The 13,828-nt window shown below is 50.8% G+C and overlaps 3 protein-coding genes across 3 annotated transcripts; 2 read left to right on the top strand and 1 right to left on the bottom strand.

Annotated features, from left to right (window-relative positions):
• Nucleotides 1-272: 272 nt before the first annotated feature.
• PFICI_03706 (uncharacterized protein) lies at nt 273-2,006 on the top strand (the record flags this gene model as incomplete). Its single annotated transcript, XM_007832287.1, has 1 exon — nt 273-2,006. One exon carries the CDS (start codon nt 273-275, stop codon nt 2,004-2,006), a length of 1,734 nt encoding a protein of 577 aa, XP_007830478.1.
• A 436-nt stretch (nt 2,007-2,442) lies between these two features.
• PFICI_03705 (uncharacterized protein) lies at nt 2,443-3,587 on the bottom strand (the record flags this gene model as incomplete). The annotated part of the gene is made up of 3 exons (XM_007832286.1): nt 2,443-2,824; nt 2,897-3,403; nt 3,460-3,587. 3 exons carry the CDS (start codon nt 3,585-3,587, stop codon nt 2,443-2,445), a joined length of 1,017 nt encoding a protein of 338 aa, XP_007830477.1.
• Nucleotides 3,588-6,745: 3,158 nt separating this feature from the next.
• PFICI_03704 (uncharacterized protein) lies at nt 6,746-8,645 on the top strand (the record flags this gene model as incomplete). Its single annotated transcript, XM_007832285.1, has 4 exons — nt 6,746-6,961; nt 7,028-7,058; nt 7,112-7,545; nt 7,611-8,645. 4 exons carry the CDS (start codon nt 6,746-6,748, stop codon nt 8,643-8,645), a joined length of 1,716 nt encoding a protein of 571 aa, XP_007830476.1.
• Between the last annotated feature and the right edge of the window lie 5,183 nt (nt 8,646-13,828).

Here is a 13,828-nt window from a genome sequence, read left to right as displayed (position 1 = left end):
GCGGAATCAACGATGGATATGCGTAGATCTAAGAAAAAATATGTCTCCATCAACGCCCGCAGGTAGGTAGCGGTAAGTTTCAGACACCTTCCTTCCAATGGATATATATGTCCATGATCCGTCTTCATCATCACCATCCTTTTCCTCGCATCTTCACATCACCATCCTTTCTCTGAGATACCCCTATAGACCTATAGACTTGCGAACATTTCTTTCTTTTCATTCTTCTTATTAGACCAATTTCTTTACAACGAACCACAACAAGCATCACCATGTCTCAAGAATCTAGAATCCCCGATGTCTACGGTCCCGGTTCCTACACCGACCGGACCTTTGTCCCGGTAACCCAGGACACTGAGCGCATCTTCAGACTCATTGCTGCTCAAACACCCGGCTTCACTCAAGATGAGAAGCTTCTGTCCAAGGTCAAGTTTGTTGGCGAGGACTTCCCGGTCATTCCTGGTCCCCTCAAGGCCGTCTCCGTGGCCGCTTCCCTGCACGCCATGGCTGGTGTCGTCGCCGACGAGATCCTTGCCATCAGAGGCGTCAAGGACGACAACCGCCAAATCACCGTCAACACCACTCACGCCGCCTTCTGGTTCGGCTGCATCGCCACCGCCTTTGTTGGGGGTGAGGATGTCGTCTCCCTCACCAAGCAGGGCAAGCTCAAGCAGATCCTCCCCGACTTTGAGCAGGGCTGGACTGCCACCCCTCTGAGATACCGTACCACTGGTCTCTACCCGACCGCCAACCCGGACGTCTGGTACTCTCTCCACGGATCCATGAACGCTGCCCCCGTGCTCCGATCCATTGGCATCGACCCCGAAACCCCCGTCAAGTCCAACCAGGAGGCTGCCGAGCTCATTGCCAAGCACACCAGCCAGCTCACCCCCGAGAAGCTCGAGTTCAACAACCTGCTCAACGGTCTCTGCGGCAGCGTCTGCTTCAGCCCCAAGGAGTGGAACGAGAGCGAGATGGGCAAGTCTTTGGCTGCTCACCCCTTTGTCAACGTCAAGGCCCAGACCCAGGCCATCCCCACTGCTCCCGTCGCCTTCCCGCCCCTGGACCCCAGCGACAAGCGTCCCCTGGCCGGTGTCAAGGTCGTTGAGATGACCCGTGTCATTGCCGGACCCCAGATCGGCACCATGCTGGCCAGCTTCGGTGCCGACGTCATCCGTGTCAACCCTCCTCACCTGCCCGACATCAACATCATGCAGCTCACCCTCAACGCCGGCAAACGCACCATTGGTATTGACCTGCGCAAACCCGAGGATGCTGCCATCCTGCAGAACCTGATCAAGGACTGCGATGTCTTTATCCAGGGCTTCCGTCTCAACAAGATGCCCAAGTTCGGCCTCGGCATCAACGACATTCTCAGAATGGCTGGCGAGCGCGGCCGCGGCATTGTCCACGTCTCCGAGAACTGCTACGGTCCTGACGGATACTACGCTGAACGCCCCGGCTGGCAGCAGATTGCCGACGCCGCTTCGGGTGCCGCCTACGTCACCGGCCGCTCGCTCAAGCTGGCCGGCAGCGAGGCCGTCCTGCCCTCGCTCCCCGTCTCGGACATGACCACTGGTGTCCTCGGCGCCCTCGGCACTCTGATTGCCCTCCGCGACCGCGCCACCAAGGGCGGCAGCTACTCGGTGCACGCCTCGCTCACGGCCGTCAACACCTTTGCCCTCAAGGAGGAGGTCGGCCTGTACTCGCCCGAGACCGTGGCCGAGTGCGCCGAGCGCTTCCAGTGGGAGGAGATGCGCGGCTCGCACCACGTGCTGGACCTGCTCCTGACCGTGTGGAACGGCTGGAAGCGCGTCCTCGGCGACAAGCTCGAGGAGAACAGCGGCTGGTTCCAGACCTTTGAGCAGAGCGCCTACGACGGCGGCAAGAGGCTCAGCATCCTGAACCCCGTTGTCAAGCTGAGCGATGCCGCCAGCACCCCCAAGTGGTCCACCCCCAGTGTGCCCTACTGCCAAGAGAAGGCCGAGGGCATTGCCTTCCACTAAGCTCTTCTTCTCGGCAAGGGAAAGAGGTAGATCTTGTGTATCATTGTTTTCATAGAATCATAGCATAGCGATAATGGAATGGGATCATCATAATAAACATTCGAAATAGTACATGGTCATGATTGATTTGTGAATGAAATGTCGAAATTCGTGGCGAAGCCGTGACAAACACATGTAATGTTTTGCCATGTTGTAGGAAACTTGATTCCATGATGATGTATACAAGCAAATGTATAGTTTCGTGTGATTTGTACATTTTTCTTCTTTTCATAAACAAGATTCGTCACCTATGTAGCTTTCTGAATCCCATCATTACCCTATATACAGTCTAATCCCTTGGTGGTTTCTATCCTCCCAAACAATCCAAATGCGCCTACAATGCAAAGAGAAACAATTCCATATTGGTGAGGGGCAACAGAGTAAAAAAACGGTGTGTTTAGTCAATATACTCGGCGCAGATGAGGTCCCCGCCGAGATCCATGACATCGGCAATGGTGGCATTGGGAATGAGGCCCACCATCCAGAGGGTGTGGTTGAGCGTCGTGACGTTGCCGCCGCCGTCGCCAAAGTAGTCGGTCACGTCGGTGCCCGGGTAGTCAAAGTCATTTTGGTCCAGGTACGTCTGCGTGGGAATGTTGCGGCCCGACATGTCCGTGAGGCGCGACGACAGGTTCATCGACTGCCACTGCCACCAGACCCGGTCCAGGTACGTGTGGTGTAGGAAAAACAGGGGGTCTCCCGGTGAGGCCACGACGTCGAGCATGGTGCCGCCGATGGAGCCGTGGCCAGCGGTGTGGGGAGAGGAGACGAAGCAGTTCCTGGTTGGATATTAGTATATACTGTAGCATGTAGTAGTCGAGAAGAGAGCTCGGATGGGCGGTCAAACATACCATGCATCCTCGTAATTGTCTGTCGCCATACACTCATCGAGATAGGTGCTGTTGGCCCAGGTAAAGGCGTTATCGCTAAGGTCGCGCGTGAGACAGTAGTCTGCATAGTTGCTAGTCTGGTTGATGTGCATGGTGAGGTTGACAAAGGGGCCATTGGCGACGCAGCCATCGTCGTCCAGGTCGCCGGTGCCGAAGCCCGTGTCGGCGTCGAGGATGGAGCACTCCTCGAGCGTGCCCGTCTGCGTGTCCGACAGCTCGTCCCAGTACGGCTGCGCGCCCGTGTAGTTGCACTCGGTCTGCAGGATGATCTCGTGCGCCCGCATGTACAGACGGTGCCACGGCAGGAACGCTCCCACGCCGTGGATAATGTTGGACTGCACAATGTGGCCGTACATCATCTCATCCCAACGGTTGAGGGCACCCTCGATGCCAATGGTGGGTGGCAATGCCATCAGGCAAAGCTCGGCGTCAATGTATGCCGACTTTTCATCGTCGGTGAGGGCAGACCTTGGCACATGGTTAGTGTTGACAACTTTTACTTGGTTTCCAGATTGTAATCTTACCAGGCCTTTCTCTGGTTCAGCGTTGTGCACTCTGGGATCGAGTCACGCTTGGTCGAGTCCTGACCCGAAACAATGTTTGCGGCCGCAAGGGCAAGCAGACCCAATGCTCGAGCAGACTGGAAACCCATTGTGAGAAACGAGTGTCAAGGGAAGCAGCGAATGTGTTTCTGAAAACTCAAAATGAATGTTGCCAATTCAAGACTTGCTTGTGATTTGAGTTGAATGAGAGAATGGCAAGTGAGTGGCCGATGAGTTTCTTGATGATTTCAAAAACAGTTTGGGATCGACGGTGGTCATGTCTTATACTCGCAAGATCTTCTCCCGCGCCTTTTAGCACTTCTAGATTGTTTGCATCGACTGCACGAGTATGCAGATCGCCAAGCATTCGAAGCTTGGAGTTACACCAGGGGGACTCGTAAGCTGTTTGCTGGTTATACTCCAGCATCCCGGCAGCAATTGGTTAGGAGGGCTCCGCAAAACGGTGGAAAACGGACCCCCGACTCTTAGAAGCCGGCAACTCTCCGGGGTCAAAAAGACCCACGATATATGTGCCTTGACGTCTTCCTTTTGATGGGGCCTGCCTTGCGGTAGTTGAGCCGCTCAGACTATGGGGGTGGTGCATTGCCTTAATTTGACTCTTGGTCAGAGCCACGACGTTTTTGTTTCGACAGCAACACAATTCAATTTTCCACCAGTCCATTCTGTTTTTCTTGGGCTTCTTTGGATCCCTCAGGTGAAGGAATGTCGGTTAACTCGTTTAAATCGTTTATCGCGGCTCTCAAGTCGGTTACGAGCCGCATTGCAAGTTGCATCAAAGGCGCCCCAAGATGCAGATGTCCCTTGTCGAGGGAAGAAAAATTCCGGCCATATACAGACCTGTCGAGTGTGGACGGTATTGGCCAGTTTGCCCGTCCAATGACGCGTCTCTCTGCAATAGTCTACATTGGTCTACATTGCCATGGTTCATCCCAACCTGAACCTACCTTGGCGTTTTCCTTGGCTTTGCTGACTGACAGGCTGGGCACGCTTACCTAAAGCATCCAAGCCAGTATTTAAATTGGGACTAGAGTGATAGTAGAACCTAGCACGGCAACACGGGTGTTCATTCAGGCCAGGCCATGATGTAGCAAAGAAGCGATACTACTCGAGTCCATGCGGCTCGATCGACACCCAGTAATACCTTAACAAGTTAAAAATAGTGGGATAGTTGCGGCTCGCCCTGAACGGACGCGTGTACGAATACTTTTCCAAGAGTATAGCATAACCCGGATTGTGGGCAGCCGCATCTGTTTCTCCCCCCCCTTGTTTGACAAAACCATTGCGTTACATTGGTCAAGGGGCTGGTGCTTTTGTCTTCCCCACGATGCGTGTTAGGTGTGGACCCCTCATCGACAAGCCAGTAAACAGCCTCAAAAAAATAAAGAAGCCGCAATAACAACGAATACTCGATCCATCACCATCATGCAAGCCAAGAAACATCATGCAGAACTTTACTACGAGAATGGCTTAGAACTTTTTGTGTTTTTTTTTTTTCCTTCTCTTTCAAATGGAGTCTTCCATTGGTTTGGTGCAGGTTGTTGACGTCCCCTCTGGCCCTTTGCCCAAGCCAACTCTGTGCCATCTTTGTCCTTCTTGCTGGACCGTAGTAAAAGATTGCTTATGGCGTTCAAATATCAACATGCTCCTCTTCCTAGGAGCGTGCAACAAGAGAGATTGCTTAAGTGGTAGATCACCTTGGCCAACACAGCCACTTGGTGGCTTTCGTAATGCTCATTTCGGTATTGGCGTGGTGGTTAGGGGGTTCACTTGAACCATGTCTTTCCCGGGCGAATAACCGGGTGGGCGAATAAGAAGGAAAAAGCATTTTTACATACATTTTTGCATGGCAAAGATGCTAGCTAGTATGGCCCCCTGATGCCTCAAGTAGCATTCTGCGTCTCAATACTCGTGGCTTGCTTTCGTTTGTGGGTGTTGACTTACGCGCATATGTGAGTGTATCCCTGCTTCATGATCACGATCTTCCAAGTCGTCGCAATCCCGTTCCAGGCTGGATATGTCTCTATCTTATCAACTATAGCGACCCACTATAGCGGGCGATAAGACCCTTGCAAGGGCAAAACAACTCTTTGCACGTATCTATCCTCAATTCCGCCAGAAAAGTTTATATCATTCACATTTCTCAGTACTTTTTTACCCAATGTCAACGAATCTTGAGGCGTAGTTTCTGTCAATCTGCGACAATCTCCTCCTATTCTTAGAATGTTTCGTACTACCTCGCAACAACAGATCCGCTGTGCACAGCCTTTTTAATACTACTCCGTAGCGACTGCGACGTTGGCAAGACTGGGCTTTATAGGAACATTCACCTTTGCGAAAATGTATACCTAGTGGTTATTAAGCTTTTTTTTGCAAGCCACTGTCCGCGCGCCTGCAGAACAGAGGTTGGCTTCAGACCAAAATATAAGCATAGATTTTTTCTGCACCGTCAGCCAATTGGTAATGGTGCTTCCGGTCTTGCTACGGCTTACCAACAAAGTAAACCTGCATCATTGTGGGTCTGAATCATGGCTGCTAGTGCAGGTACACACTCTTTTCGTCTCAAGCAATGCCAGCTACTATTACTAAGAGCTCTCGGGCATCTCATTGAGATTCGAGCTCAACAATAGTACGGTTCCGATCTGACATGATTCTGTCATCTAGGTCATTAAAAGAGTCATGTTCACTTGTATCGAAGGATGAATCACTTCCAAGCAATAAGAAATTCTTGGAACTGTACATGGTATTCCATCAAGCCCATGCTAGACACTCCCATGCCCCTTTCGACGAATTCACCGCAAGCATTTCAGAATCTGAGAGGACTCTACCATGATATTGATCCATCATCAACCCTAGGTCACTCACATGAGGGCAAGCATTGTTGGTGACCTTTGACCCAGATGTTCGGGTATCCTCAGTCGACAAGTGCGCTAGCAAACCACTTGTAAGACCTAATGTGTTTTACTCTTATTCACTATGCCTATACGATCCATGCTAGAGCAACCGTTCTATTCTCAGCACTGACTTGTATGGGACTGGATCCTGCTGATGCTCAGAAAAGTGTCCGAACAAAGTCTCCGGTGCTAATACGTGATGGTCTTTGATGCGTGCGGTTTTGATGCCAGACGAGGGATGATAGAAAGTGCTATATAGTCGGCGTCTTGGCATAGTAAACATGCCATCGTCAGAAAATTTCGTATCGTTTGGATTTCACTGCATGACTTGAATCTTACGAGTATATCCTTTCATAATGACTTCTCCCTTGAAGAACCCAGGCAAGCGTGTCTGTGTCATTGGCACTGGTGTGCTAGGCTTGGTCGCTATCAAGAACCTCAAGGAGCAGGGTCTTGACGTGACGGCTTTTGAGCGCAATGATGAAATTGGAGGCACGTGGAACACGGCGTCGGGCAAGCCAGGTCAAGTCACGGCTACCGAATTGACGACATCCAATACTTCCAAACAAGTGGTTCGTAATCTCCAAATGCAAGCATTCCAGCCAAAATACGAATACCTCGACTTACAACCCAGACAGAACTGCTTTACAGATTTCCCATTTCCTGATGGTAATATTAACCAAGAAAATTACTGTGAAACCTGGACTAATACTTTACCATAGCGGCGGCAACGCATCCATCGTCAAAAGACATTGGTGACTATCTGGTCGCCTATGCAAACCACTTTGACCTGTTGCGACATATCCAGTTTTCAACAAAGGTCGCAAAGGCAGAACGCGATAATGCAACGGGCCAATGGATTATTGACACAGAGTCTTTCTCAACTCAAGGAGCTCCCGGGACACAAAAGCACACCTTTGATCGGGTAGTGGTAGCAACTGGTATCTTCCAGACTAGAAAAATGGTCGATATCCCCGGGATTGAAAAGTTTCAAGGCGATTTTGTGCATTCTCGCGAATTCAAAGATCCTCATCGGTACGCTGGTAAGAACGTTATGGTCATTGGGATAGGTGCAACGGGAGCCGACACAACTTCATTTCTGAAGAGGGTCGGAGCAGCCAAGATTTACTTGAGTCATCGAAGCCAGACGTACTTGGTACGCATGATAACATTTCTTATCGTATCAGTCTGATGTTTGAATCGACACTGATTCTTGAATAGCTCCCGCGCGTCGTCCAAGGTAAAGCCTTTGATCATTCCATGTCGTACCGCATGGGATGTATCATGCGATTCATCAGCGGCTGGACGCCCAAGGCCTTTCTGACCTTGATGACCAAGGGGATGCAAGCCGCGCAACAAAAGGCCTTTCCATGGTTAAAGAGCCACACTTCCTTTTCGGCACCACGCCCACTCCCCGGTGCTCCCATGCTCTATCGAATCCCCATCTTCTCCGACGACCTGGCACATAACCTGCGAGACGGCATCGTCCAGTCCGTCGTGGGGGTCCGCGAGGTAACGGGCCCGCATACCGTGATGCTGACCGACGGCTCCACTGTCGACAACCTCGACGCCATTGTCGTGTGCTCGGGCTACCGCTACGACTTCTCCGTGGTCCCGGGGGCCGGCAACCCGGTCGACCCCGCCAAGGCGACCGACGGGTACCGCCGCATCCGGGCGGCGCCGCACTACGAGGACGACAACCCCTTCCCCCGCCTGTACCGGGGCTTCATCTCGGAGCAGTTCCCAGACTCGCTGGCGTTCCTAGGCCACCTCGTCATCATGGGCCCGGCGTGGGTGACGTACGATCTGGCCACCATGGCGCTGGCGAGCCTCTGGAGCGGCGGCGGCGGCGCCGCCCCGGCAGCACTGCCGACGGCCGCGCAGATTGAAGCCGACATTGAGGCGCACTATCAGGCCATGATTGACGCCCTCCACGTCGACAAGGTCACGCACCTGGGCATCCGCATGCGCGGGGGCGAGACCTTTGACTGGCTCAACAACACGGCGGGAACCGGACTGCCTCTGCTCTTGGGCAGCTTTAGCCTCGCCGCGTGCAAGCTCTGGTGGCGGGATCGTCGCTTCTATAACCTGCTCATGGACGGGCTGAATGCCCCTGCCGTCTATCGCCTATTCGATAACGGAGGAGGAGGCCGGGCCCCGTGGCCGGGGGCGCGGGCGCATATCGAAAAGGTGAATGCAGAGGTCAAGGAGATGGGGGATAAGTGGAGGCAAGAGGAAAAGGCAAAGCCGCATTGATTTCCGAGATTCTTTGGCATAAACCTATGCATGATATACAGAACAGTTCTTCGCAATAAGCCGGCAATTTGTGCTAAGGTTGGTACATGGTCAAACTCTTCTGAAAGCGATTCATCTTAGATGCATGAAGTCTAGAGGCAAGATTTACAGAGGACCTATAAGTATATGACTTATACAGTATGTATTCAAGATAGATCCGCCACGATCAGTCAGTCTGACGCTGGAACATGACTGATGTGTTCGAGATCGATTTGTTTATCTATGATAGCCTGGGCTTTGGCTAGGTGATGACAAGTCCTTTCTCGATCCGTTCGATCGTGGCTTGTTATAACCAAAGCTCCTGACTTGACAGTGTCCATGTGTAGATCACGAAATGTGGTTTGGATATTTCAGAAGCTTCTCGCTGTGTGGGAATGTGAATTGAACCTGCAATGTAAGAGAGAAGTCGCAGACGTTTTGCTCCCTTTGATGTTCCGTCTAGTTTGTTTATTTCAGATAGATCCATGTCGTGTGCCACTTGACTGGATGAAGTCCTAACTATATCACGTGTAATATTGAGCCTCATCTGGACGTTCTTCTTCAGCTGTGGAGTTCACCATTAGGAGGAGAAGTACTCTGTATGAGTGCACTGCCTACTTTTTTCCTGAACTCGTGTCTTTTATGTATTATTCCACGTGTTAAGACAGATCATAATAAGGCAAATATCTCGCATCACTTGAGTTTACAACAACTCAATTGCAGCCAACAAACGTCATGGTTTTTGAGACTTTGCGGCTCCCGTCCGTAACAGCTCACTGGAGCATCCAATGAGTGGATATGGTTCGAGATTGTTGCAATTGCAACTACAGCGATACCTCGGACATTGATGGGTGTTTTTATCAAAATGGTAGCAGCTAGATGGGCAATACCTTGAGGGTATGAAGCCCCTCTTGTGAGTTTCAGTCTTCCAAAAGGCCACCGCGATAACATGGTCTATACCCATTTCCGTGCATGATCCCGTGCAGAAGAGGATCCAATGTTTCAGCGTCTTCGCCGTGAGCGCCTCTACAAACACAAATATAGCATGCCATGCATACGAGCCAAGTCCAAGGTGACTGACTCATGCATACTCTGCATATTTGCCAAACATCATGATTGGCCCGCTCTCGAGTCATGCATATTTTTGCCAGCTCACTGTCGAGGCACATCTAATAAGCCCAATAGACTTTCCCTCTTCTTTGGCAGCAAGGTAGCCATATGGCTTAAAAGAGTCAAAAACAGTGGCAGAAAGTATGTAAGCGGGACATTTGAATCTCGTACCTAGATGAGGACCATGGGGGGCCAATCTCATCTCGTCCCTTTTTATTATGAGTAGGGGCCCAATTTGGCGGTGTAGCTCAGGAGTTCACTCTCCTTGGCCAAGCTTGGACCCAGCCGCCTGGCCACCAAATCTCCAGGGCTTGATCGTGGGACAAATGTAACCGCACAGGGCCCTCGGAGAGGGAGGAGAGGCGACTAGGCTAGACTGCCAGTGTGCCCATATTGCCCAAGAGTTCTAGAAGATGACTAGAAGCGGAGCAACGAGGGGCGCAGCGAGAGGCAAAAAGAGCCCACTCCAGGACACGGTGACATTCCGATTGGAATCAGGTTTAGTGACAGGCGAGGGTCTTGGACGACGTGGATCGACGCGTCGGGTCGCGAAATGGGATAATGGAGGTGAGTTTTGACGGAGAGGCTATGGTGGCCAACAAGAGGACTCTATTTCAGGTGAGGATGCGCCGAGATGGTGAGCGGCAGTCATGATTACCTTTGGCCATAGTCCACGTCTGAACTATTGAGGCAAAGACCGACTTCACAAATTTGTCCCAGTGGAATGGGTTCGACGCCGTCGATGACGACGTGATGAAATAGGGGTATTGGGGACTAGCCAGGGAGGCTGAATACTAGTAGTGGTAAGTTCTCGAGCTAGCAGAGCACTTCAGGGTGTTTGTATCGAGTAGAAGCTCTTGCTGCCGGTCCACTTATGACGACCAACTTCTGTAGCGGGTTAATTGAGGCTATTGCCAACATATACACAGTAATGAATGATCTAGGATAGTTAGTAAATATTGCTTGGGTGCGAATGATGTAACGACGGGACAATTATCCGATGCGTGTAAATAAAGAATTTGATTAGAATCGCCAGGGTGCGCTGTGCAACTCCCTGCCACCAGATTGTGGGGAGTTCTTTGCCGTCAAGAGAGATTGACCCATTATGTTTACCTCGATCAGCGACCAGCTTGTGTGTGAATGAATGGACTAATAATATGCTTACGAGCACCAGTGATGGCGGAGAAAAGAAATTTGGTCTGAAAAGACGATACATTGACTTTTCATGGTGCGCACAGCTCACCAGGCCGCAAGGGGTGGCCAAAGTAGTACTATGTAGTAGGCGAGTTAGGTAGAGAAAGCACTAATAAAAAAGGAATTGCACCTGGGTAATTACCTTCGTTTTCCGCCATCTTGAGACGTTTGTCAAAAGCACCACCGGGAAATGCCTGGTGCAATCGGGTTGTGACCGGGTCGCGAGCCGCAAACTATTTGAGAAATACAATCAATCTGGCCCAGAAAGACCATACCGTGAACCGTTTCATGCCTAGGCTCAAGGAAGGATCGGTGTGCCGAGCCGCTGCGATAGTTATTACATGGCCTCGACAATATTGCATGGCTGTGCCCATGTTTTGTGGTGTGGATGCCAATGAAATCATTTCGCCGTCATGATTGTTAGGTAAAGTCGCTGGTAAAAGGTGCCACAAATTCCCTCGGCAGCGTGGCAAGAGTCGTTTTTGTAGCATTCGATGTTGGTTATTTCTTGAAAAAAAAAAAAAAAAAAAAAGGGATGAATAAGTGCATCACAATCACCTTCAGCGGTGATTGTCCTTGCAGAGTCCACGGTATCTTCGGATGTCGGGTCTCGTGATTCTTCGAAGCGAAACGGTAATCCCACCAGGTATGTAGATAGCGGTATATTCTTCTTGGTGGATACGTGCGGTTAGATCATCATATATTAAACAAAATCCAGATGTTGCAAGGCTGGCAGACTCCAACTCTTTGACTTGGACCGCACACTGGCGGCAAGGCTGGTCATAAATGGGTGTGGTCGGGTTGGGGTGTCCTTGCGGCATGGCAATGAAAGATGCCGTTACTGGTTATATTATTACTCATTACTTACTGCCTTGGGAGTCTCTGATTGAGTTGTAGATCACGTTCCAATGGGATGAGTTCCTGCGGTACTTTGCTTTGTAGTGTACACAAGAGCTTGGGGGTCTTTTGATTACGCTCCTATTTCGACAATGGAACACAAAAAAGAGGCCTGTTGCATCCTCTGTACCAAACCAAGCCGGAAAATATGGCAACGCCTGGAGGCGGTACGTGTGTATAGATGACAAGGGGAAAAAAAAACAGCCATTCTAGCGGAGCACTAGGCACTGAGACTAACTAGCGGCCAGCTGAAAAAAAAAAAAAAAAAAACGTGCATATAGGATCTCCATAGTAGCTCCGACTTCCGCGGTTGCCCTGTGCACCAGAGCACATTTTTCCCCCCTTCATCTTCATCTGCTTTTTCTCGGACCCTGCTACGGTATCTTGTGCACTTTTGAGTTCGGACCAATCGCGTGGCGCAGGATGTGGTGGGAGGTGTCTTAGCTAACTAAACACGGCCAGCTTGAATCTCCTACTACTGCAATGCTAAAAGGTAGCTGAACCGCCCTGTCCACCGTACCTACAGCGCCACAAAGCACCTCGAGCTGCTACCTGTAGAACCTGTGGCAAGAAAAGAAAGGAAAAACCTTCTGCTGGTAGTCGCATCTCATGTATGTGCTCACGAGGCAAAGACCTCTCAAAGTGCGTCCTTCTCTCCCATCACTTGACATCATGTTCTGTCTATGTAGGCATCTCTCTGCCCGTGATGTCGCATTGCTTGGAGAAACATGCATACTCAGTCGTGTCCACTTGGAAAATTCCATGGTGGTTTCAATGTGATTGATGCAAGTCTCAATAAGTTGTAACCATACAACCAATATGTGACCCCTAAAAAAGAGGAAGCACAAGCCCACGGGCCCGTCCCGCGAGCCACCCTAGCGCCCCTCTTTACTACTAGGTATCCTCTTAGTGTTGTTCCAACAAGCATTTTTGAGTGGTCGAAATCCTGGTTATCCTCCCTGGGTACTTGTACGGAATACCTGGACGCAGCGTGCTTGGGACACGTGCATTTGATCTCAAAGTTTAGGTAGGGAGTTGCCTATAGAATGGACCAGAGTGGTGGTGATATGCATTGCCGCTGCCCGACTTTCTAAAGTACCAACTACTACTCTTTGTTATGCATATCTGATGGATCATCAGACGTTGTGGATGGATGCATTCGACATGTGTCCTGTCGGCACAAATCTGCTGCTAATCACGATGCAGCCATGTACAGATCTACCTTGATCTCATGGTGACGGAAAAAGCAAGCACCCAGTGCACTGGAATCGTGCACCCCTTGTACTGAATACGTACAGCTCGAGGGGAAACGGTCTGCTGGGACCACCCACCCGGCTTGATTTTGACGGATTGACGGATTGACAGCGGCTTTCTGGAATATCGGCTCCAACCCTGTCAAAAACCGACTCGACTGGGAATCCATCCACTGAACCAACCAACCGAGTTCAATGGTCGGTATTTTCTACGTACGACCCAACCCGCGAGCGTGTGTTTCTTCTTCTTCTCCTTCTCTTTTCCCTGCTCTACCCTTTCCTTTTCACCAATAGCGGGTAGGCTCATCAAGCACAGGCAGCCTAGGTCAAGGTGATGTCGTTGATGGCTCACTGACACTCACCCACGGGTCTGGGTCGACTATTGGCAAAGGGCTCAAGCTTCGAGCCGTACTAAAAGTACTGAATAAGTTCCATTACCTGCCTAGTACTGCCGCTCGTCCTCGTCCAATGATGGCACATGGACAGTCTATCTAAAGAAACCGACTATTTTGACTCTGGATGACATGCAGAGATGCTGCAAGCTACGGCGTTTGTCTGAGCGGATAGTCACCTATGAGATACTGAGATTGTGTTACCGAGCCCATAACCATGGCACTCGGTAGGTAGGGCCTTGCTTTCCTTACTCATTGTTTTCGTGCGGCCGGACTCAATTCTCGCATGACTGAATTTTGGATCTGGCCCAATAGCTTA

This window comes from Pestalotiopsis fici, assembly GCF_000516985.1.
Source record: "Pestalotiopsis fici W106-1 unplaced genomic scaffold PFICI_Scf_2, whole genome shotgun sequence".
Classification (NCBI taxonomy): domain Eukaryota; kingdom Fungi; phylum Ascomycota; class Sordariomycetes; order Amphisphaeriales; family Sporocadaceae; genus Pestalotiopsis; species Pestalotiopsis fici.
Note: the sequence above shows the minus strand (reverse complement) of the source record. Positions and strands in the feature narration are given on the sequence as shown.